General features: G+C 42.0%; 1 protein-coding gene across 3 annotated transcripts in view; it reads left to right on the top strand.

Moving 5' to 3' along the window:
• LOC135257018 (forkhead box protein N3-like) overlaps positions 1–26,836 on the top strand; it is a 48,073-nt gene that overhangs the window by 4,781 nt on the left and 16,456 nt on the right. For 2 of the 3 annotated variants that reach the window (XM_064339367.1, XM_064339365.1), the window contains exons 2-4: positions 8,372–8,922; positions 17,512–17,648; positions 24,183–24,250. In XM_064339367.1, the coding sequence (XP_064195437.1) occupies positions 8,392–8,922; positions 17,512–17,648; positions 24,183–24,250 (736 nt within the window). In that variant the 5' untranslated portion in view covers positions 8,372–8,391. Of the gene's footprint in view, positions 1–7,656; positions 7,955–8,371; positions 8,923–17,511; positions 17,649–24,182; positions 24,251–26,836 lie in introns of those variants that run through there. The other variant, XM_064339366.1, reaches the window with a different exon arrangement.

Here is a 26,836-nt window from a genome sequence, read left to right as displayed (position 1 = left end):
CCTCAAAGCTGTGTCAAATCTGCCTCCATTTGATGTGTAAAATCCTCATTCTGCATCAGCAGACAGCCAGCCAGAGGGTCTCAGGTCCTTGTCTTGCCTCTTAAAAAGCACAATTTCCCCTCAGAGCTACATAAAAAGCTTTTTTTCCCCCCACTGTTGTATTCGCTCATGGAGTGCCTTTGGTCCACTCCACCTGTATTCATCCGTTAAGTGGTCATTTACTCTATGACGGAAAGGCTCACCACAGGCATCCAGGAATAATGGCGGAGCCAATGTGAGTGTATTGCAAACAGATTTTCCATGGTTACAGCAGGACAGAAGGGGCCTGGCATGAAGAGAGTCCATTTCCAAATCTTCTTGTGATTAGGCTGAAGTGCATGGTGCTTTATGTGAAACATATTCATTCATGATTAGTAATGTACCACCCAGCAGAAAAGAGCTACCTTTATATTGAATGACTGCAGAGTCTGGCTTAGAGTACTGAATGTCCAGGGCCGGGAATGTGTGATACTCTGTGTAGTTTACGTAGAGGCTGGAGAGAGGAAGGAGACAGGGGCAAAGAGGGGAAGGGGAAAATGTGTAGGGCAATGTTGGTGGAAGGGCCCAGAGTGGGTATTTTGGAAACCCGATGAATCTCTTGTACAGCGTTGAGTTTTCCAGTGTATGTGTGTGTGTGTGTGTGTGTGTCAGACCTCAGAGGTCCAAATATCACAAGGCAGAGAAGCAGAGAACTGAGCAAAGAAGAGGATGCATTCTTGGGCTAAGAGTGGCAGGGCAGGCAGAATGTCGCAGAGTAAAGGGGGCAGTCCTTCAGCATCAGAGTGGCAGAGCTTCAGTAAGTCACCCAATCAAGGGGAAATGATAGAGAGAGGTGAGAGGTGAGAGACGTCTTGGGGCATAAACTTTATAAAAAGTGGCAGTGACTCCTGGGAGCTGTAGTAGCAGGGCCTCGGGTGTCGACTCGTTCTGATGGAAACGTGTCTGTTGCCAGGCTGTCAGGTCCTGTCTTGTGTGGAACAGCTCTGCGTCAGTGCTTCCCCCCAAGGTAGGAGATCCAATCACGGCGGTACCGTTTCTCTCTCTCCTTCTTTGGCAGCTCCTGTCAAACGGCAGCCGTTGGAGGACAGGATGACTTTGAGATGCTTTCTGCAACTCAGGAAGAGACTGCATCCCTTTACCCCCAGCCCTTTGCTGTGGATACATTTAGAAATCTGCAAAGCTCCACAGAACATGACTACAAAGCCCTATTTTTGGATAGTCTGGGGTGATTGTGAATAGCAGAGACCATCATTTTGCTGATCACTTTAGAATTGATTTTGATACTCCTTTTCTGCATCCTCTGACACAGCTCCAATATGAATACATTGGGACAAATTTTTCAGCCTTCAAAAACCATGATAAATGATTTTTCAAAGTCAGAACAAAAACTAACAAATAAATAAATGCACAATCTGAATTGTTGATGCCGTCTGAATGCGCTGCAAGTGCCTGCAGCCGTACATACGGCCCAGAAATACTTCCTGAACATTCCTTGGCTGCAAACTTTTTTTAAGCTAAACTCGCCGGCTAAAGCAAGCCATATAGGGCGTTGTGCCATACGCCAAGCTCCTTGAGTGGAGATTATGTCACTCCCCTGTTGCCATGGCATCACCGGCAGAAGCAAACTCTGGATGTGTGACAGCAAGATACGGTGCTTATTTGCTGAAGGAAAATGGAAAACTGGGCTGTCTCCTAGGTTTTAACAACTGACCAACCAAACCAGTCACGTGTTTGGGAGAGCTAAGGCGACTCATGTCCTGGCAGCATTGCTGTAGCTCCAGTTATGATCCAGTTGCACTCCCGAGTAGTGCACAGGTCAACATCAGGAGCTAGCCTTACGTGATGAAACAGGAGAAATCCTGCTGGCTAAAACCCTTCTTCCCTGGGGGATGTCAAGCCCAACTGTGCATTGTCACGTGAGTCTCCTGGCCACAGGCGGCACAGGATCCGGATTCGATTCTCTGGGGGGGACACAGCACTAAAGTGTTTTGCTGAATGTGCCATCTGGGCGTTCTTTTAATAGCATATTCTTCAGCAGGCTATTGCTTTGTTTTTTTCAGTGTTTAACAGGCAGCCTCACTCTGGAAACAGAGAACTGGAAGGTTGTGCCTGTAAAGAAACCCGGTGGTTGCTCCCTACCACCAGGGTCAGAGGTTGCAGCTTCAGAGAGAAGATGCCAAAGTGAGCATCGGCTTTGACTAATGGAGACAGAGGTCAGAGCAGTAAGTAACATTGGAATCCAGATCCAAATTATCAACCCCCCTCCCTGATACCCCTCACACAAACTTCTCCAGACCCTAACCTCACCTTTTTCTGTCTTCCTTATACGGCTGATTGTTTCAGCTTTATCAGAAAATAAATTCACTAGCAGCCCGGGGGCATATTTTCATGCTGAAAGAGATTTGTTTTTAGGTTTAATTTAGTTCACCCAGGGACCTTGCTGTAAGATTTTCAGCTTCACAAAATCAAATGTATTACTTAACAGGCAAAGTGAAAATGACAAGAGTAAATTTTCATCGGGCACAGAGATTACTCACAGATTAACGGTCATCTTCTACCACATCCCAGCGGTCGTGTCTTGCTCTGTGGGACGTGAAGTTATATTTTCACTGTATGCTGCAACACTGCAGTTTATCATGATAAATGACTCTGATCTACACTCTTTTGTGTTGACACATCAAAAGGTTGAACTAAAGGAAGTCCTGGGGATGAGTAGAAGCATTTTGTACAAAAAGGTGATTTTCTATGGACTCCTGTGGCATTCATTTTGAGCCTATGACCGTTTGTGGTCATTGGCTGTATGGTATTGAATTCTACTCTCTCTGCTCCTGCCAATTGCAGGAAAGAACAAGGTTCAAGAGCTCAGTGCAGTGTGGATAGATGTTGCTGACCTAACTACTACTGGAATTTTTTACTGTGTCTGGAAGAAACACCCTTTGCAGTCGCTGGGTTCCTCTGTTGGGCTTCTTTGACAGTACTGACATTTGCCACCAGGGGGCATAAAAATGTAATGTATTCACAGCCATTGTGCACTGTTCTCTTTTTTGTTCTCTTATTTTACAAAAAAAAACAAAAAACATAAATGGGTTGGTAGTTTCCCTATAAATATCTCTATCAACGGAATGTGTTGTTGGCAGACAACTGGCACAAATGTTTTTTTTTTTTTAATTCCCTCTGGTAGATGTCCATTGTGCATCTTAGTGACAACCTTTTTGTTAATGGTGCCATACAAACATTAAACTGTATTGATTCCTGGGATATGAATTGGGAACTAAAGCAATCTAGACAAAAATAAAGGAAGGGGCTGGCTTTTGGCTTCTTTTGGAAGTACGATTGTTCCCTACCCAACTGACCTTCTCATCCTGGAGTGTTCCCACAGAACTGCGGACATGTTGGCTGTCATAGCTGTGCCTGGCAGATGTGGATGTAGTGTTCTCTGGAGAAAGGTGTACCTGGTACCACCGACCATCCCCCCCCCCCCCCCCTTCCCGGATGTTATGTACAACTGGTGATTGTTGTATCTCCAGGCTATGTTTGGCCACAGAAAGAGCATAGCTGTCAGAATGAGTTTAGGAGAGACTAAGAATGTATCCCCCTTCAAGCTGACTACTCCCTCCTCATGAGCATAATCAGAAATGTGTGTGTGTGTGTTGGGGGGGGGGGGGTGGCTAGGAAATCCCATGAGGACTTTAGTTAATCTAACCCCTAATCTCCCAAGGATTGTATTGGTCATATTTAAGGTATTGTTTTGGAAAGATGTGTGTCTTTGATGTTTTGAGAATCTCATTCATTTTCTTTTGGTCAAACACAGTTCATACTCTTCAGAAAGAGCAGGTGGGCAGGGATTTTCTCTTTTTCTCACAGAGAGGTGTCACCTCCGTGCTTCTGAGGATAGGTCTCTGTAACTGCTCATTTCATGAACTATCTGGTCTTCTGCTTGTCTCCAGCTAAGATGATCACAGGATCACAATTATTAAAATCACTGGGTTTGGTATGTTCAATGTGATTGTCATTACATTTACTTCTTTCTGCTAGGCATACTTACATATATTACTTTGGGTGTCTACAAAAAATAAATCAGGGTAATACTTTGTACAGTACACCAGTACCCTACCTAGGAATTGTCCAGTTCCTTAACCATGCTGCAGCCTATGGTCATACCAAAGTCCACCTTCCTCAGTATTCATGGTCTCTACCATCTATTTTCATTCCATCACTTAGAAAGAAAAAAGAAAGGACCCTGCATGGAGGACTTTTGTTTGAAAGAAATGACTAGCTCTCATGAATCAATATGAAGACTTGCTCTTTGTGATAAAATTGTCAAGTTCAATTCAGATTTGATTTGATTACCTGTGCCCATTTTAGGGGTCATGATCTAACACTCCCATCTCTACCAAACACTAATGAATGAGTAAATTGACCCATAAAACTACTGATGTGAGGAGTCTCCAAAGAATGGGTTGTGTGCTCAAAGGTGATAATGGTGGCAGACATGGGCTGTGTCCTCTGGGTTTGGAGGGAGCCATTGCTTTCCAGGCTTCTGAAGGCAGGTTCTTTCATGAGCTGATGACTCTATCATGCCAGAACTAGTCCAGGACCCAGAACCTATCTGGACCCGTGTTTCAAGATTTGTACGCGTTGCATAGCAATGCTAAAGCTGGTTCGATTTTTTTGTTGACATTTTTGTTGACCTGAGATTGTTTAACAGCTGCTTTAGAAACTCGGGCATTGTCTGGAGCAATGGGCGCTACTATATAAGTAAAATAACAGTTGTGCATCCTGGACAAATTGTGAGCAATTAGGCATCGTATGACCCCCAGAGTGGGTGTCCCAAGTTGAATCCCTACAGGGCCAAAAGCTATACAGAGTTCCAGAACTCCAAAGTCACACAGTTCCAGTATACTGCAGTGATCTCTCCTTTGTCCAGCAGGTGTGAACTGCATGGAAGGAAGGACTCTGAATGGGACCTCTTTCTGTTCATAACGAACCCTCTCTATATTAACTAGAAGTGCTATGCATATCTGTTAAGTGTGGATTGGAGATTGGGAGTGTGGAGAACAGGGAGAACAGATCAAACACATTAGCTGATATAGGATATGTAGACACAAAAAAGTCTATATTTGTAGCAAAACACTATCATACAAGCATCTTTCTCCCTGGCAGGTGTTTTGTGTGATCTATTGCAGTAGCCTTTGACTATTTAATTGAGAGATGCATTTTTTCATGCAGACCTGAAAGCTCCAGTGCGTGTTCCATGCAATGTTCCGATCGCGGTGTTAGGCAGCAGAGGAGCCCCTAGGGTTAATGGGTGAAGGAATACTGGCTGCTGCTCAAGCAGTAGCTGTGCCTTGTTGCCATGGTAACCCGCGCGTACGTATCCCAGGTTGTCCGTGGCGACACCACAGCAAGGACGAGCACCACGTCAGCAAGAAAGCGTAGCGCTTTTAGCTCGGAGCCTAGAGGAGATGAGGAATGCCCCCTCCTCCCCAAAAAACGACCTGCGATCTATGAGGACAAAAACAATTGCAAGAGAGATAAATGTAAGACCTATTTGAGAGCTGACGTGTTCTAAATATAGTTAGGAAAGGTTGTGCCTTTATATATTTATATCTGTCATCTTGGTGTGTGTGCATGCATTTGATGCACTCTCCTTTTTTAAAGTGTTTATATTATTTTTGATTCATTGCTATGGTGCATTGGCTTGATTAGCTTAAAGGTGAAGAATGACGGATGTTTTGCCAAGATTTTTAATGAGAGGATGGCATCCATAAGGACTCATTTCCACGTGTTCCACTGGACTGAGAAACAAGCTGTGCGATTACTCGCAGCTGCTCCTAAGACAGAAGACATTCTAATACCCTCTGCCGAAAACTGGCTAACCAGCACTGTGAGGACTGCAGTATGAATAAGCCTTTATTGTAAAACTGAAGAAAAACATATTGCCTGTCCGTCCACTTCATACTGCATTGCTGAATGTCGCCTTTGTAACACTGACAGAGATGCGAAACGGTGGCAGCCCTCAAAGGTCACTCCGTTGACATTGCACCAAGGACATCCGTTTCATCTGGTGTGCTTGATACCTTACAGGAAAGTTGTACGTTTTGTGAGACATGTATCACCTTGGGCGAAACAAGATTAAAGCAGCAGCAGTTAAGAGATCCTTAAATGGCTCTCAGTATGTCTTGTTACCTCCTCAGGGTCTATCCACCTTATGCGCAACCATTGACCTTTACCACAACCGCAAAGTGCATTTTGTGTAGAAACTTCATGTCAGATCAGATTGTGAAACACAATGGTTACATATGCCTCAGGTCCTCGAGAGGACTACAAAACATGGAGATATTCAGCTATTAACATTTATTACTGCACTTAATGTTCGTTTGTGTAGTGTATGTGAAATAAAAACAAAGGCTGCAAAAAAAAAAGGGCCTCAAATCATTTCATAGTCACTCGACTCTACGTGGGCGTATTTGTCATACCAACGTTTGTCACCATAAAAGACAATCGAATCAACACACAATGCCGTGGTGCTGAAAATGAATTAAAACGCTGTTATAGAACAGTTGTTAATAAAGCCCAGTAAGTAAGAAGTGATGGTTACTCTGCCTTGGAAACAGTGACTCAGCTCACAGCTTCAGGCAAAAAAATATATCACATGTCTGGAAAGGAAAACAAGCCTGTGAAAAAAAAAACAACCGTATTTCAGCACTGATTAGGGCCAAAGCAGATTTATGAATCCTAATGAAACATTTTGCTGCCCGTGGAGCCTGGAAGATCGTTCAGATTAACTATTTTCAAACTTGCATGTTGGTTATTTCCACCGCCCCCCCCCATCAGTCTGTTTGGCTGTCCGACAGCCTCAGCCTGTTTCTTTCAGGTTTATGCTGTCTCTCAGTGATCATATCCTCTATATCCCAGATGTCAAACTCTAGTGTCTGCTGGTTTTCAGGGTGTTGTTTGCAACAATGGTTCATTTAAGTCATTGATTGTCTAAAGAACCCACACGCCTTGTTCTCAAGGCCTTGATGGGCAGCTGAAAGCAAACCACAAAAACCCCACGGACACAGCAACCCCCTGGGAATTTAGTTTGGCACCCCTGCCCTTCTTGTGAGTACAGAGCACAACCGTAAATCTCTGCATTTTAGATGCAGACCCCTTGCCTGTGGTGCTAGCGATGTGAAGATGAGACCCCAGCTCCATTGGAGCTGCCTTAGTCTCACTAATTTGTTGGTTTTATTATTTCTTACACCATTGTAAAAGGTGGATGATCTAACTGCATAAAATTTCAGTGACTGACTGCACAGTTGCCTCCACCCCATTACAGGATTTTCAAAGCTCAGATAATTAGACTGTGACCCCCAGTGGGTCAGAGCCTATGTGAGGATTAGGGTTACTTCGGGTTAGATAAGGTTTAGGGGTACACATCTGTTTTCTAGAAATGCTGCAATGGGGATGCAGAATGTGTGTCTGGGAGTCTTTTATGGAGGGTGGGGAGGTAACAGCCCAGAAGAAACCTGAGCGAGTCAGTGTTCAATAAGCACTGATCCAGGGTCAGCATCGGCAGCGGTGTCATTACAGGCTGATAAGTCACAGCAGCAGCACAGGATCACAGGCACTGTAAAAATGAAGCCGTAATCCATATAAACATGACCGTTGCCTTAATTACACTCTCAAAGAGGAAGAGGCTAATGGTGCTAGCACCACTAACCACTGCTGCCAGTTCAGTCAATTTAAAGGAAGGTGGATTAGGGGATAATCACTCGGTGTCCAGACCATCAAATCTGCGCTTTATTTAGGGCTTAAAGACGTGCTGTCACACTGCGTGTCTCCTACATGATCCTGCTCGGTTTAGCAGCGACTGCTGGCTGAAAACTGCATTAGCAAATTTACCAATGCTAAACTGCTGTAAATGGAGGTAGGAGTGAAGATATAAAGCTTATGGTTCGTGAAGTGAAATGAATGTTTGTTTGTATATTTGTGCATATGTGCATATTTCTGAGTGTGTGTGTGCATGTGTGTGCGTGTGTTTATGTGTGTGAGTGTGTTTGTGTGAATTTATGATTGACTATGTGTTTGCTCAGGGGTTTGTGAGTGAATATATATTGTATGTGTGGGTGTTTGTCAGGTTGTCAGTAAGTGTGTGAGTATTCTTGTGAGCGAATGGATGTAGGTCTATGTGATCGTGTGTGTGTACGTGTTTGTGTGGTGTGTGTGTTTGGTGTAAGTAAATTAATGTGTGTATTTAATTGTGTATGGGTGTCATTCGAACCTCTGAAAAAGATTTTTAACCTGAGACCACTTGTTGAGCACTGTGCTCTATCTCTCTTCACAGGACCTTTGGTCTGAACTTGTATGGTCATGCCCCCCAGCAAGAAATCTGAAGTGCCCCGGGTGAGCGTGGTCAGTGGGCGAAGCCTGTTTGACCGGGTGGGGTCCCCACAGGATGTCACAGTCAAGGCGGACCCCGCAGCGCCTGGTCCCCGGCCTGAGGATGAGGAGCTGACCAACCTCAACTGGCTCCACGAGAGCAGCAACCTGCTCAACAGCTTTGGCGACCAGGTCCTACGGAGCGTCAGCCCGGTCATGGAGAATGACTGCGGTGACGGTGCGCCGCCCTCACCCTCCCCGCCGCCGGCGCCCTCCGACCCCAGCTACGACCTCAAGCAGAACCCCAACTGCAAGCCCCCCTACTCTTTCAGCTGCCTCATCTTCATGGCTATTGAGGACTCTCCCTCCAAGCGGCTGCCTGTCAAAGACATTTACAACTGGATCCTGCACCACTTCCCCTACTTTGCCAATGCCCCTACCGGGTGGAAGAATTCTGTCAGACACAACCTGTCACTCAATAAGTGTTTTAAGAAAGTGGATAAGGACCGAAGTCAGGTGAGGCCATCTTTCTATCTCTGCTTGTTTCAAACACAGATAATGTAGTAAACACCCCGAATGACAGTCAGCCCAGATCCATCACTCTCTCCCTAATGGGAGATAAACACGATCTCTTTCCCTCTTTCTCTGTCTCTCTGTCTTCTCTCTCACTCTATCTCTCTTGGGCTCGCTCTTCCTCTCTCTCACAATGTCATTCTCAGATTCAGTATCAAATTCAAGAAGTTTTGGTGTCAGAAAATGTTTTGTGAATATTACTGAAGCATACAGCATCAATGCATTTAAACATGAACACTGAGGAGTAATTAGTACAGTGTCACCTCTCTCTCCCTCTCTCCCTTGCACTGCTCTGGACATATTCCCCTCTATGTATTTTTTATTTCTTCATTTTATATTGATCAAAATAACATTAACTATAAATAGTAACTATAACTATAAATCATTTTTGCGGAGCGTGGGATAAAAGGGTATACTGTACAAAACAATCCAATGGCAGAGGCTTTAAAAACTTTGAAGCTTGATTTCATTTGGAAAAACCTTACTATCTGGCGATGGTACTGTTTAATTCCAGTGTTTAGTGTTTGGATCCCATAAATCAAATGCAATTTTGCGGTAAACCTGTATCATATTGATTGACGACACCCACTGTAAATTCAATTGGACGTTTGTTTTTCAGTGTTTAGCAAGGAGTTCATGGGCACTTATTGCACTTCACTTTGGATAAAAGTATCTGACAAATAAATGTAATGTGCAAAAATAGACATTGGTCTGCTGTAAATTTATAAGGCTTTTGAGTGTTAGAATCTTATGCATGGAAGCTCCACATCCTGTGTGAGAGGAAGAAACTTCTGCTCCAATGGGGCTCTGTTTGTGTCAGTAGATCAGTGGGAGCCTGTAGGTGGGTGACCTGCTGCATGAATTTAACGAAGTACACCTGATCTTCTGAATCCAGGTCTCTTTGAGCCAAAATAAAGCATTAAGGGATATATTACATAGACATTATGATAATTAGCAAGGGTATTTATGAGAAGAGGGAGCAGTTGAAGCAATATGCGTGGGTTACTGGAAGCCAACTCTTTGCACATTTTTTTTTCTATTTGTCAAATGCTCATAAATAGTTTCCCTTGTTAACCTGATCTGAGAAATCCTGGATTGAGTCCTGAATTTGAGGATGTCATTCAGCCTGTGGATGAAACCCACCAGTCTGGGCTGTTTATGAACATTGTCCCTGAAAACATGGCATACGAGCCTTGTCCATGGAAAATAATACATTCGAATAGAAATACAGAATCTGGGTTGCTCTCTTTGCTCAAATGCATTATGCTGAAACATATTATGATGTCACCGATTCAGAGCAAATGGCTGAATCAATTTGACTGCCTTCCTTCTACCCATTCTCTCTCTCTCTCTCTCTCTCTCTCCTTTTTTCTCCATCCCCCTCCTTCCCTCTTCCCTCTAGCCTGTTCTTTTTGTTTTTCAGTTGCCTTTTTGCTAAAATATCAAATCATATTTCCATCAATTTAAAGAGCTGGATGATGGCAATGAATCCTCAGTTTCTGCAATGAATGTTGCTTGTTCTATGCAGCTAATTGCAATGACTGGAGGGGACATGTGGATGACCCATGAATATGCTTCTGTTTGTGAGCTGTGTACATTTTGCACACTGAATATGCCCCATGCTTGTGAGCTGTGTACATTGTGCTGTTGGTGAATCATTAGTCTCTATAGCATGGCTGACAAACAAAATTCCAGCAGTTCAAGATGATGGACCACGTACATTCACCCACATACAAACACACACGCGCAAACACACACTGCTGTGTATAGTTATGTCATCAGAGGAATATATTGTAGCCAACCATGATTTGAAAGTGGGCATTGAAGAAGGCATTGTAGGGAACAAGTATGTTGTACTGACAAGAACTATGGCCAAACCACCTCCAGCACACGGCTACAGCAGGGAATGGGATGCAGAAATGGAGATTGTGCTGCCTTTGCACTCTTTATAATGTCTGTAGATGACATTGTCAAATGCATTTAATGCAGCCAGACACACCAGTGACCTTCCCAGAGCACTTGGAACAATGACATGAACGACAGCCTCTGACTCACAGATCACAGAGCGTGTTGTGGCTTCAATTTGGCTTTTGTCTCTCCCTATCTCTTTCTATCTCTGTGCATGTGTGTGCATGCGTGTGCATGAGTGTGTGTGTGTGTGAGAGAGAGAGAGAGAGAGAGAGAGAGAGGTTGCTGGATTCACTATTGTTTGTGGAAATTCTCTTAAACCACAATTTTATTTCATAGAGCCTGCTCACAGCTGACATTTTAACCGGAATGTTCATCTGTTAAGTGTAATTCATACCTTTATAACTGCCATGCTGGGCTGACACACTGCTGTGAGAGGCAAAGTAAAGAACTCTGTGCTTCGCTGAACAGATCGTTCCCTCGTTAGCAGGCAACCTGCACGAGAATGGCTTCACTTGTTATTGGCTACCTGTGTAATCACTCATTTTAATGAGCAAGCAGTCCTCATTTATTACACGGGAGGGGGGTCCTCCATTTTCTCCACAGGTTCAAAAAGAAGATGACAGTGATTTTAATCATGTCGAAGTGTGTAATGAGTATAATTATGAGTGAGACGCTCGCTTCACTGCTTTACTGTAGATGCAATGGTATTTTCGCCTACCCTGCCTTACTGACCTGCTCTGCAGGCTGTGTAGGTGCTATAATCAGTTCTTATAAACAAACGTGAAGTTTTAGCTCATTTTGAAGAAATAATGTATAAATAAAAAAGTTGGACTTTACTTTGGGAAAGAGGAGGATGGGCTAACTTATAGCCAGTACTAGCCTCTGTTGTAATGGCGTGCATCAACTTGAGACAAGCAGAGTTGTATGCTGCAGCAAATGCTAGCTATATGTTATCAGGTACAGAGAGCAATTTTAAATAAGGAATGGCTCAGCTAACTTGTTGCTGGAGCTAACTTATCCACGTTGAGTTAGCCGAGCCTGTCCTCATCGTATACATACTTGCATGTTGAGAAATGTAAAGGCTGCAAAATAATGTTGAAAAGATGCACACATGGAGTTTCCTTTGGCTTTATTATTTGGCTTTATCTGTGTAAGAGTCATAACTGAAATTGCGGAGACTGTCAGGAAAGTCTGCTACTTCCGGTTTTATAGTGGTAGCGTAACCCGCATGTCACAAGCATACATTGCGTCTCAAATAAATAAAGCAGTGTTCTATGTCCTTGTGTTCTTGGGAGTGCGGTCAAGAAAACTAAACAAGAATGTACTTCACAAGAACTCAAGTCTGAACTTGATGTTCTTGGTATTGAGAAACATTCCAGGTGTCTTAGTGCCGGGCTAAAACAAAAACCTGCACCCACGCAGGTTTGATTGGATAAGATTGGACACGAGCTTGAGGTACTGAAATCGTAAGGAAGGTGCATCTCTCTATCAGTCTCACCTGTGCAGACCCAGAAGCAATGTGCGAAACTGTTTTTGGGACTGTTTGGGAGGGTCGACATCATGATGAAATGTATGCCTTTAGATTAGACTGCTTTTATTAAATTGAGGGTGTGAGAGGGAAAAAAGGCAAAGTAAGGAATATGTGATTCTGGCAGCCAACCCCTCTGGTGTTCTGTCAGATTCTTGTTTAACTGCATTTTTAATGACAGGCTGCTGACATTGTGGTGGTGGTAATGGTGGTGGGAGGGGGGCAGTGCTCATTATGGTGGGTATTTCAGTGCACACACCAAGGGATTAAGTGTATCATTTACGTGAGGATGGAGCTCTCTGCTCTCATCAGAGGCACTCAGCTCTTAGTAAGGATGAAAGATCCTCCTGCCAATGCTATCAGACAGACCTTAAACATGCCCACCCCCCGACTCCACAGTGCCTTGTCTGTTGCCTAGGAGACAAGGGTAATCCACCCCCCGCTGCCAAATACGCTCAGACCGCTAACTCAGGCAGGTAAAACAGTACTCTGATGCGCTCAGACTCTTACTCATTACAGTACTGACCATGGAGGAGAAAGACCATGTAGGCAGAATCAGTGAACTCCCAGGAATGGCATCCATGACCTCTAGAGCTTCTCACATTGCACTTATGTGGGGTTTCTTTCTTTTTCTCTCCTGCTCTGTCCCTTTCTCTATCTCTCTGACATGCACACGTAGGGACGCGTGTATGTTTTGCATGACTGCGCATGACTCTGGCAGCTATGCACACATTAGTAGGTACGCTCTTGCACAAACATACACTCACACAAGCACATTCCTACATTTCTCAAACACATTTAAACATGTCAAAATGGCATTTCGTGACAGGGTTGGACAGTCCAATTACAGTGAGTGAGTATTGAATTTCATGGCATGTTTGTGATTATTTTGCTTTTGGTTGGGTTTTAAGCATATTTCGCATATCTGCCATGATGTTTCATACTTCTGGTAATCCGAGAAGCGGTTCTGAAATACACTGATGGAGAGCAGACAGTTTAATTAGAAGAGGAAGGGTGTTTGATCTAAAAATAAACTCACACATGGGAAATGCTTCTGGGCAGAAATGAAAATAAGTTTAACAGTTTGTCTGAAATAGAACAAGTGAAATTGACAAAATTATGCTGCTATGAATATCATAAGAAAGTTACATTTAGATATGGAATGGAATATATAGCATTAGAAAAATGTAAGTCGTGTTATATTGAGATTTAAATACAGCACATTGACAATGCTGTAAAATTACATTCTGGCCAGGATGAATACGAATATTTTTAGAAGTGGAATTCGCAATGCTGCATCAACAGAAAGACTTCTGTTGTCCCCAGAGGCAGGGAACTCCTCATCCCCCGTGACAGCTTTCTGAAAAGGCTTTTCATTTGAAAGGTGCCTGCCTTTCCACGTTTTTGATGGTGTAATAAAATGTTATGGTGCGTGCACGCTTTTGCAGAAAATCTGCTGGTGTTATCATAGCTTTGATCTATAGCTGGCAAGTCCCATGTCCCCATCTCCAAAAAGTCCTCCCCAGTGCTTCGTTCCAATCACCTGGATTTGCTAATGAGCACAATTCTTCAGCCAGGAGGTAGAACTAATTAGTGAAATCAGCTGGCTGAGTTCATGGGTAGAAGAAACACATGTCAGGACTTTTACTTTTTGGACCCCTGGAGTTTCCACCACTGTATAAGTTATTAGTGTATTTTCAGGGGGATTTTACTTTGGATGGAAATTCAAACGTCCTCTAATTGTCTGGCTGCACATGCTGTTCATTTCACTGTTGGCAGGAAATAAAATGAATGAATGTTGCACCTCATCCATCCACCTCTCTTCCCATCCAAACCCTCTACTGAAACATATGGAATCCATCAAATCTATCAAAACCTATTAAAAAAGACTGAAATGTAAAAACTAAAAACTAAAATTTACATGATCTGAGAATATGACAAAGACAGAAAGGTAGATATATAGATTGTCCTCATATACAAAAAAGACAGTGGTGCAGTGGGTAGCACTGTCGCCTCACTGTTCAAAATCCGGCCTGGGCCTTTTTGTGTGGAGGAAATCCCGTGTCTGCCTCTGGGTACTCTTGTTTCCTCCCACAGTCCAAAGACATGCAGTTAGACTAGTTGGAGACTCTAAATTGTCAGTGTGTGTGAATGATTGGTGAGTGAATGGTGTGTGTGCCCTGTGATAGATTGGCGGCCTGTCCAGGGTGTGTTCCTGCCTCTCGCCCAATGCACGCTGGGATAGGCTCCAGAGACCCCTGCGACCCTGGCCAGAATAAAATATTTGGTCACAAAAAACTTCCACCCCGTCATTGAAATGTAATATTATGTAAATGTGTAAAAGTGTACACGCGTCAATCATAGTAACATGTCAAACATAGTAATACGATTTATTGCGCCATATTGAACGTTGGACTGGATCCGTTTCTCGACAGCTTCTGTTGCCACGTTTTTGGACGAAAGGAGTGCTGGAAATAAATTAAACGAAGCCCGCCGAACCAGCGACCGGGCCGTCCCACTTCTACTCCTTTCACACTTTCAGCAAACATTACAATGCATTCCAGCTTCAGAAAATATATTCATAGCTAGATTCATCATGGAGCCAAAAAATGTTCTATTCTTGGACACACAAGGCCCCCAAAAATGTAGTCAGTTAATACATGTTCAAATTATGATGTACTGAACAATGCATATAACTTTATAAATAACTATAAAATACAATTTGAATAATGCAAGCAACTTATTTTAGTACATTAATAGTAATAGCATAGTATTCACGTTACTTTCCTCCCATATGACTGCAGACTTCATTGAAAAATCTTGCGGTGCACAATTTGAATGGGGTCATTTTAAAAGGCTGATACTGTTGCCAACCCATTCAGTAGTCTAGCTGCAACCTACTCAGCCTTCTGGTTAGTAGGTACCGACTGCATGGAAACTACATTGAAAGGATTAGTATTTTCTTTATTGGGTGGACTTGTTGACTGCATTCCCGCCGCATGGCTTTCAAAATAAAAGTAAATGGCGAACGTTCTTTTTTTTTTTGTTGGTACAATTATTGGGGGGACACTAGTTTAACTGTTTCCAATATTGGGACAGACATAATGTCCCAATTGGCTACTTAGTCATTAACTACAGTACCTGCAAGTTAAACAGTTTTACCTACTGAGCTCCTGCTGAATGTGCCCTAACAACCGCCCCTCTTTCACAGTCACTGAGATCTTTTCTTCTAGTCATTCAAATTTGAGCATTCTGGGATGTTACTTGTTTAATTTACTCAGTAACCACACCTGTGTGTGAGCACCTGCTTTCAATATACTTTGTATCCCTCATTTACTCAAGTGGATCCTTTAGTTTTGCAGTTGACTGTATCTATCAATCCTTATGTCTGTTGGATAAAAGGGGATGGGGGAGGAAAGATTTGGCATCCAACAAGGTTGCTGTAGGCATGACTAGGCAGCATAGTTGCATCCAGTCAGATTTAACTTTTTTTTTTTTAAGGTGACTTTTTGCCAATTTGTTTCACATACCAAAATATAGGAAAATGTCACTGCACACAGCTTTAACAGGATGAGCTACCCAGCAGCCCCCAAGTGAGTTTGCTTTTTATCTTTATATCCCATTCCCCAGGATCACAAATTTTATCTGTGTATCTCAAAGTTAAGAGGGCAAGCAGTTCTCTGTTCTCCATGTGGTCTTGAGTACAAATGAGGCGGAATCTTCTCTCATCTCCCCTGGTGATGCACATCACTAATTTAGCCATTTAGAGTGATGGACTGGCACGAAGGTCATTTACCGTCCCCGTAATGCAGGCTGCGGCCTGTCAGCAATAAAGCCTTTCTGCGCTGCGCCTTAGAGGGGACGTGGTGTGACCGGGTGGTATCCTAGCAACACAGCGCTGCAACGGCCAACGGGGAAGTCCACTGTTTCTCCTAAAACACTTTTATATACCCCATTCAAAATGCACCATAGAAATCATGGCAAGAGTGGGATGAAAGAAATGATGAATCTGCCCTGGTCCTGGAAGGCCACAGTACCTACAGTGAACCCATGTGAACCCATGCTAATCACTGTCTTGACTGAACTGAACAAGATTTTTCCATCATTCCTGAAAAAGAAAGAGGTATTTGTGTTATTTGTTCATGTAATCTGGGTCACACTTCCTGTGTCTGTGAGACTTGGAGAGAAGTGAACTGAACCAGCCCTTTGTCCAAGTTGCCAGCTTTAGGGAGTTTGGGAGGTAGATGAATGAGCTTAGACGTGTGCTAAAACCTCACTGGGTCATTCTGTTCCCAAAAGCATTTTGAGCCAGCGCAGCTTGCAGAAATGTTTGGATCAACTGGTGAAGACAAATGCTTCATGGTTCTTGTAGATCATGGAAAATTGCATGATCCACATTTTTCACACAAATCTTTTTTCCAGTATTTGTATTCTTTTCTCATAAATTTTAAACGTGCTGTTATTTTTATAGGCCTGACCCCTTGCTTCAGTGTCCTCCATCAATTTGGGAGAATTCAGGACTTCACATCCAAATTGCACGCTGCTGGCCACCCGTTCATTTTGCTCTTCAGTTCTACCAGCTGAGTTGAGCAGTTAATTAATGTGTCTTTGTATGTTTAGTTTCAGGCAGACCATACGCAGGTGCCTGATTGGCCAGAGGAGTCATGATGCAGCAGGCACCACCTAAGTGATTAAGCCCCTCCTTCCCTCTATGCCACAAAGGCCAATTATACACAACCCAGTGGGACTGCAGGCCACAGTCAGCCATGCCACAGTGACAATTTAAAATATTAATGAAGCACATGCTCAGAGTGAAAACTGGGGGTCTGTAGATAGGAAATTGATTGGGTTTTTTTTTTAAGCTTTTCCGGAAATAATTATATGATCGTATCAGAGTAAGTATGCATACAGGGTGATGTGTTTTAGGTAATATAACATCTATGAATACAGCTAGTTATAATTACAGAAACAATTCAAGGTCTGAGATCCATATCCATATCCATCTCAGGAATTAACCGACAGACTCAGAGAGTTCATAGCCCAGCTCTGTGATGTAAAGCTTCATAGCTCTTGTTTTGTTTCTTTTGCTGCAGAGCATGGGAAAAGGCTCACTGTGGTGCATAGAAGCTGAATACAGACAGAATCTCATCCAGGCGCTGAAGAAGACGCCCTTTCACCCCCATGCCCAGGTGCTGACCACGCCCTCTGCTTCTCTGCAGGCCTATCAAAGGTAAGACAGACTTTCACTGAAGGTGCTGGCCCCTCCCTCTGTCACTCATTCACTCACTCCTTCCTTTGTCAGACTTTTCTTGTTCTCTCCATCCTTTCTGCAGACTCTAGCTTAAATCAGCCTTCACTCTTTTGTTCTGATTTATTTTCAAACACATGCAGACTTTTTTCAAGAGAGCTTAATTTCACACTCCAATTAGTTATTTAAGTGAAGTGAAAACCGTAAGGTCAAATATTTCACACTCCACTGAGACCTTTGTGTAGATTATGGGAAAAGATTACACTCCCATTAGATATTTCAATATTTGATGGCAGTGTGGTAAAATAATTCACACCTGAATAAGATAAGTTAATAATGACAAAAAGGTAAAATAATTGCTTGTACAGCCGTCGGTGCTTTTGAACAGACACTGATTAAATGTGAGACAGACTAGGCGGGTAGAATAGGTGCCAAGATGGCAGGACATTCTGTCGTGGGACTCAGTATTTGCCCTCAGATTGGCATCTATGGTCCTTGCTGTAACCATATGGTTTTGGAGCTGCAGCCTTTTGAACCTAACTCAGCATTACACTCAGCTCAGTATCACTGACATTTACTTCCCTGTCAACACAGGAAAATAACCTTCAGAATAAAATGAGCTCTGAATAAAATTGCCATGCGACCTCTCCTTGGTCTCAGGAGTAGACCCAATCTTTGCTTGTGCATGAAATAAGCTCAACAGAGAATGATGTATTAGTGAGGATGAGTGATATGTAGTCAGTTCCAGTTTTATTTTGTATTATTATTATTATTATTATTATTATTGTTATTATTATATAGCACCACATGTGGGCAGGCGCTGTATTCTACTGGATCTGTATTTTTATGCAATTTTGTGAAATTTCAATGAATTCACTAAACTGTGCCTGCGACATGCCCCGTAGCAAAATTTTGTTTTGTAGATTTTACAACAGGGCTGCCACAAACCAATTAAATTGCTTGTAATGTGCATATCATATGCAAATAAGCACATTTCATTCAAAATGGTGTCGATCGTTCCCAAACTTGGTGGCCACAGACATGGAATGCAGTAGAATAGAAAGCATGAATGTTCATCAAAACAATAGAAACTTTCTCATAGTTCTTGTAGCGTTGATTAAAGTTATACTACACATAAAATACCTCAGCAAAGCTTTGCATTGACAGGGTGAATGATATGGTGACCATATTGATTTTTAAAAGCCATGTCTCAGAGTTTTTCTCAGTCACTTTGATTTTTATTATTATTTTATTATTATTTTTTTTTTTTTGCTTGGATGCAAAACCTAGTTTAACATTTATTGAATCAACAATCAGTCCCTGTACATGCTCAGATTTGGAGCAATGGAGCAAGGAAGAGCTGAAGGAAAAGTGCAAATGAGAAGAAGAGGGACCATAAACAAAGATGGCTCTAGAATTGCGGTGGTAGAATAGGAGATGTGGAAGGAACATCATTGGTCAAAGAACCACTGTAAATGTGCCAGGCCAGCATAATCACGTGCCACAATCTCTAGTGAGGTTGTTCTTTCCCACATCCCCACAATTTGGCCATAAAACTATAATTACATGCCATTCCTTGATGCGATGCACCGGAGTGTTATGTCACTAGAAGAGAGGATGGTTTGGAACCCACCAACATGTGATAATGGAATCTCTATCCCCTTCTCTCCATTTCTCAGTCATTCAGAATATTTTTTCTCTTCATGGAGGTTGAAGGTATATAATAACTGGCCATGTGACCAGATGTCCCTCCTTGATGCAATGAATGCTGGTTGTCAGGCAGTGATAGCCGATGATTGCCAAGGATGGATGGATGGATCACTGCAGGACATTGTTTTCCTTTCCAGATTGTGAGGGAAAACTTTCGATGTGATGTTGATGAGAACATGTAGTCTGATCTAATACTCTGTCAAAAAAGGGTTAATTGGCTTGTCTCCATAGGGGAACCCTTTTTAGTTCCTCTACGCTGGGTGTGAAAAGGGTGAAAGCTCCCAGACTGAACCATTTTGCCTGATAAAGAACGCTTGTGCTAGATAGGGTTCCTTTACGGAGACTAAGAGGAGCCTTTTGTCACGCTTTCTTCAGAGAGTGCAGAAAGAATAATCTGAAAGTGTAGCATACCATAATGTATTTTTCTTGCCATTTTGACCTTTTTTTGTTTACACAGAAACAGATTTTCCATCATCAGTTTGGTGTACTTTATTCTGTGTATTTATAGCATCATTCAGTTTCTGTAGAGAAAAGTAGAATAAAGTAAAGCCTTTTTTTTGCCATTTCTGCTCTTAAGTGGAATTCTTTCTGCCATAGTCTTTGGTAAAGTCCTTTTAGGAAACAAGAAAACACACCCACCATGCTTTGGTAGAATGTATAGTTACATAAAGGGCAGCAGAACCCTTTCAGAAGTGCGAGGTAGAGCATAATTCCTTCACCAATATCGACACTATGGGCCATTAGCTGCTCCGCATTACACACCGTACTTATGTAGCAGCAAGTAGCAAAACCATTCAAAACTGTTGTCATGTGAAGGTACATTAATAATTGTAGTTGGAACTTATTAAGCCATTTATTGCAATTATTGATTGAAACTTTACAACAGATAGCAATATATGCTGTTTTGATGTTGTGACATGTATTTAATGTTTTCGCTGTCATTTTTCAAATGAAATTTGTAATTTTGGCAAATGCGATTTAGTTTTGGAGACTGTGTTAACTGTTTTGCAATAGTGACTTCTGTTTGGAGAAATACTAAGGCAAGAACAACTGTACAAAAAATCTAAATAAAACCATTAGACCTTGACAGTTGGAGCATTTAATATAAAAACATCTCATTGTATATTACATTTAATTACATCCCAAAATGATTATCTAACATCTGTTTACTTGTTTTTGTTTCATTTTAAATAAATGAAACAGAGGTTCATACATAAATGTCTATGCTTTGTCATCATGTAAAACATATGGCAACTACAAAAGAATACAAGGGGATCTTATTCCCATCTGAATAAATATGTAAATTAATCAATTTTGTTATATGGGCACACAGTGTTCTCAAATTCCTTATTATAAGCTTTTTATTTATAATGATAATGTATGGGCAAAGTACTCCATTTTTATGATTATGGCTGCATGGTCATAGGTACTTGGACCCTAAGGGTCACTGCTTGCAGCTAGTTATAATAACTATTTTTATAATAACTATTTGAGTTGGTGTGTTTCACCAACTCAAAGAGGCTGTAGAAAGAGAGAGAGAGAGAGAGAGAGAGAGAGATAAAGAATGGATAGGAGGAAGGTGGTGAAATTGATTCAGCCATTTGCTCTACTAAATGGGTGACATCATAATGCATTTCAGCATTGTGTATGCTTTATTCTCTGAATCATGCAGGCTATGGCTAATGAGGCCAGAGCCCTTGTAAAAGACTTTAAGCTTCAGCCAGGGGATCATTAGTAATGGCCATGTACTGGGTCACAACCAAAGCACATCTGGACCATCTGGGTAGGGTGGGATGGGTTGGATCAGGACAAACAGCTGGTGTCAGGAAGCTGCTGCACATCATCCCCTGTCAGCCTATTGGCTTGATGGTTGCCATGCTACTGGGAACGCCTCCATGGCAACATAGCCAACCAAGGCATTGGCAGTTACATCACAGGACAATTCTGTTGCTTGGCAAAAGGGGACAGGCCATTTGCGTAGAGGAAATACGTTATCGCCCTGACAACAAGTAACGTGCCTTGGCAACAGCAGATGGCTTGGAGCTTATTTCAGTTTTTTTAGACCTGCTTTTCATATTTTTTTTTTTAAATCCATAGATCCGTGAATTATCGGAGGTGACAACTTTAGGTTTGGAAGCTTTAGGAGATTAATTTTGAATTTGGCTCTTTGAACTGAAATAATGAAGAAAAAAAAAGGTTTCAAATGCAATGAGGGGTGGCCTGTGGCTCATCTTTAACACAGGACCTTTCAACCTTGAAAAATAAAAATAAATAAAGTGCAAAAACAAATCGCATTCAAAAAGGGCTTTTTTTGTTTTCCCAAGGGGAAATGTGTACAGTTAATTTTATTATTTCAGATTCATCTGCTCTCTTATGATATGAACTTTCTCTCTGGCTGCTCAACTGCTGAAATGCCACACAGTTAACTATGAGTCTCTCTGGGAAACCAAAACTGTTTTTTTTCTGTCTTTTGTAAAAAGGTATTTTGATTTTTTAATTATTGTTATTTTATGTGATGTTTCAAAACTGAAATTTGGCAGTATTTGTGATTTTAAAATGCTAGTTTTCCTATTGGCCTAGACATCTATGATATTGATTAATTGTATGTACTTTTTAAGGAGAACAGGCAGTCCAGCCACCTTTTTTCCACTTTACTGTAATCAGACAAGGGGAAAGTATTACAGATAGAGAAGGGATCAGTATAGAATGTGTCACAGCTGAGATTCTCTGGCCACACGGGGGAACATTTATATGAGCTTGAGAATTGGCTGACCTGTGAACTATGTAGAGTCTCATCCCAGTGGTTCAGATTTTGAACATACTGTATGTCAGCACTGATAGTATGGCCAGTAGCATGTATGTCTTTACCATAGACTGTACAAAAATATGGACAAACATCACCTGTGACTGTGACGTCACTCATTGACTATACATGGGCTTGATGGAAAGTGTTCTGAAGCCCAGGAAGTGCAGTTAATGGCCGCTGCCATGTTGTACAGATTGGAGCCGGAGAGGGACATGATGTCCTCATCCACTAAGCACGTGGGGTACAGTGACTTGGCAAACTGCCCGTGGCTCGTACCCGCAATATTACAGTCGTGTCCAAATAACGCAATAGCTTAACAAATCAGCAGACAGGAGACATTAGACAAAGAAAAAACACATATTGCGACTACATTTTCGTGTAGAAAAAAAATTATTGACTTTGTATTCTCACCGTATTGTTGCCATTGACTTACATTGAAACGGGAGGCTGAAACGCCTATACTGGAGCCGACTGCTCTGGTGCTAGCGAGCAGCGTCTGTCAACAAGAAAAGGAAGTGAGCTTCAAATATGCAGCCATATTTTAGCTGCTTGGTCTGTTTGTGTATGGTATGTTTTGTGCACGAGAAAGGTTTGTGTGTGTGAGCCAGTGTAATAGTGTATGTGTTTGTGCATGAACAAGGTGTCCATCTGTGTGCATGTTGATTGTGCTGCATCAGTAGTCCATTCAAGCTCCTGACTTGTATTTCTCTGTGGTGGAAATTCAAACTCACAGGCCAGCTCAGCAGTGTAGCCTACTTTCTGTCTGTACTTTCTGTACTTTCAACAGGGCCAAAAATAACAAAGCCATGAAATTAATGTCTTTGTCCATTAAATACATATTTTAAAAGGCTGTTTTTGGGAATATCTTTTTCTTCTGAGTGAGGTAAAAACAGTGCCCTGATGTGTCCCAAAGAGAAGGTGAGGGAGGTCAATAAGGGTCTGATTTAGGGGCTCATGGGAATTATTATTATTATTATTATTATTATTACTACTATTTTCCGGGTATAATTATGTGAATCACAAGATATGGGAGCATGTTTTTTGCTCTTATAAATGGAAATTCCACAGACTGCCTCACAGAGCTGTCCCAGATGCAATATCCTGGCATAAATATCCTTTTTTTTAACAGAAATTATGTCATGATGAAACCATGTGGCAGTGAAAATATTTTCAGAAATATTATTTTATTTTTATTGAATGTCCCTTTTAGTGTAGGTTTTATCATAGTAGAATATATGAGCTTGACACCATAGACTCATGTCCCCTATAGTCGAGAAGAATGATTTGCCAGGTCTTGGAAGACTGTTATTATATGTGATATACGGAAAGGTACAATGATACTTTGATAACGGGACAGAAATCGTATATAGTGATAACAGCGATAATTAGCTGGTACTGAACTATGCTTGAATTACCGTGAGACAGAGCCTTTATGTACTGTGTAGTGAGATTTATGTCATTCACCATGTTCAAAAAAACAAACCATAAATCCTTCCTGCTACCAAGGAAAATCTTCCGTAAAGATAAGGATTTGCTCTGAAAGTTTCTAATCTAATTTGATGAAAAAGTATTATGTTTAAGTCGGCTGTGAGAGACATACTCGATTCATCCATTATTAGTAGCAAAGGCAGAGCCCAGCATGTCTGCTTAAGCCGCGGACGGAAGCGGAATCCTAGCCACACACATGGCAAAGCGATTGCTAATGTGGCACATTTTTAGTGCTGTGGGCAGCTGAAAATAATCAGGGCCCATTGACTGAGTAACTGTCTCAGGAGAATGTCCTTGACTGACTGCACTGCTGTGACTGTAGCTCTCAGGTGTGCTGTAATGTAGATGATTAATGCCAGAGCTGGAACAGACCGTAATACAGTTGCCGTAATCAGCGGTCACTCTTGACTACTTCAGCAAATGTCCTCATGTGCTTACGTTCTGGGTTGCACATCTTTCCCAGGTTTATTAAATCATTTACCAGCTCTCTCTCTCTCTCTCTCTCTCTCCAGCATATCCAGTCCTCCCCTATGGCCTGTCAGTCCCTTCTTCAGGAGAAATGGAGGAGTCCTCCTGCAAGGTACCAGAGCGTTGTGACATCGTTTTGTTTATCAGTGCTTTTGTCCGTCTGTCCTCCCTGACTGCCGGCAGGCCCTGACTCGTCTCTTTATCGTTTCCATTCACTTCAAAGCCTCTGTTTGCTCAGCAGACACTCCCTACCCAGAATAACATACACAGTTCATATTTTTATAATGTCACTTTTTTTATACAGCTGGATATTTACTGAAGCAACGTCGGGTTGCTTTTGCGGGTTTTGTTTTGCTTTCAGCTCCCAAATTTGGATTCTGGCAGCATCCCCTCCCAGGTATCTCACAAGCTGTAATCCACACGGAATTTGTGTTCTGTTCTCTCCATTCGCACAGTGTCTGTCCTGGGAGCCTCGCACCGAAGCTGCTGCTATTCAGGGTTGTCGAGGGTAACACTACAGATCAGGTCTAGCGTGACAGTTGCTGGACATTGAGGGAGAGTGAGGCAGAACAGGCAGCTTACTCTTGAACAGGAAGATAGCCTGGGTGAAGACAGCAAAGTAGAAGGGTCTCTTGGAGGAATGCCTTTTCGTTTCCCTTGAGGTCAGGTCAGAGACATGAAAAGGGAAAGGTCAGGAGAAGTGCTAATAAACAAACCACATAAATAAGCTGTATAAACACACTATTTAAACACACAGTATAGACACAGTGAATAAACAACCTATACTGTATAAGTATGTTTTATGAACACACTATATAAATGTGCTTTATGAACACACTGCATAAATGCACTATTAAACAAGCTATATGGAATTTATACAAGCTGTAAACCATGCTATACAAGCACCTTATATAAATGCACTGAATAAACATTACATTACATTACATGGTAATCACTTAGCTGACTCTGTTATCTACAACTACGTACAGAAGTGTTAACTTAAGGAAAACACGTGTCGTATCACTAAGAAGGTACAGAAGCCCCGTTTATAATCAAGAAGTGTAAAGTTAGTCAAGCAAACCTATGCAGCCTACCTTTATGCAGCTATACTTATAACATTATTATCCCAAAAGAAAGACAGAAAATGAAGATAGTTAAGGGGGGTCAGGGTGCAGTCTAAAGAATTTGGCCTTGAGTCTGGTTCAGGAGATGGAGGGTTTCTGCTGTCCTGGCCACAGCGGGAAGCTCATTCCACAACCTGAGATTCCCAAACAGACAGAAGACGTGACCAGGAAGCACAGGTACACAGAAAGCGAGGGGCCAAGAGTCCAGTGGTTGCAAAATGAACAAGACTGGTTTGTAAGGCATACATACATTTGCTGTATGAACGCACAGTATAAAGGTCCTAAGCAAACCTTCTGTTTAGCGTTGTGTACAGTGCAGTGTATAAATGCAACATACCATAGTAATGCATTGTGCAAAGGCTTTATATAAGGATTCTGTATTAATACAGTATAATTGCACAGTAAAAACACACTATGTAAACACACTACTTAAGAGCACTATATAAATGCCCTGTGCATATGCACTAAATAGTTATTTTGTATAAACATTATTTATAAATATACAGTATAAGGATGTTCCTTGATGAGGAAACCTCATGTAGATTTTAGCAATGAACCAAATACCAGGAAAACTCAAATACCCACCTCCTGCAGCTCAGTGGTAGCAGATGCTGTTGTTTAAGCACAGACAGACAGGGCTTAAAGAATATGGCTTAGCCTTTGCCAACACAGGGTGGCAAACACATTGACAGAAGCTGCCACCAGAGCCTCAACGTTTGTATTTTGGAGAATTCCCTTCTTATAACACTAACATGAGAGCAAACTTTGACAAAGTGTGCCATGTCTCACCTGGTCTCATCTTGTGATCCATTGCAATCAATAATTGACTTTTATGAATCAAAGGACTTCCCTAACCATGGCAGAACCCTATCAAATCAGTGTGTCACTGATAACTCCATATAACACCTTGTAACTTCTCTCGTTGTGGAGCTCATGAAGCTCTTCCAGTGATAACACAGAAATCTCAGAAATCGCAACTTTTATGATGGGTTGTCAGAGTGATGCAGTCTCTGGGGAATTGGATTTTTAACCTTGAGGTTGCTGGTTCATATTACTGCTGTTGTGGTTCTGAACCTAGATTGCTGATCCTGAATCTCTTCAGTGAATTTTCCTTTTGTATAAAAACTTGTTACTTGAACACTTGTCAAGCAAAGAGATGTTAATAATAAATGAGTAAATGAAGTTTTTAAGAAATGCTCAACATGGTACATAGACAAGCAGAGACTTTACATAAGCCTGTGTGTGTGAGCGTATGCGTGTGTGTGCATATGCATGCGTGTGTGTGTGTGTATGTGTGTGCACACACGCTCATGTGTTGGGAATACAGAATAAGTGACACGGGACACCATGTGAGAACGTACGGTATAATGATTTGAGTTAATAAAGGGTGCAGGCTCGCACCATGGCCTTATCCTGTCTGCTGACATCATTAACTTAGGCCAAGCCTCCCAGATACTGGGACTATTTCATAAAAACATTGCAATGCCAAAGGATTGTCTTCAGAAAAACATGTGCGTACTGCTAGCTGCTGAAATGATTGGATTCTTGTTTCTTTAGTAACAGAATTTCGGAAC

This window comes from Anguilla rostrata, chromosome 6 (genome assembly GCF_018555375.3).
Source record: "Anguilla rostrata isolate EN2019 chromosome 6, ASM1855537v3, whole genome shotgun sequence".
NCBI classification, from domain to species: Eukaryota; Metazoa; Chordata; class Actinopteri; order Anguilliformes; family Anguillidae; genus Anguilla; species Anguilla rostrata.
Note: the sequence above shows the minus strand (reverse complement) of the source record. Positions and strands in the feature narration are given on the sequence as shown.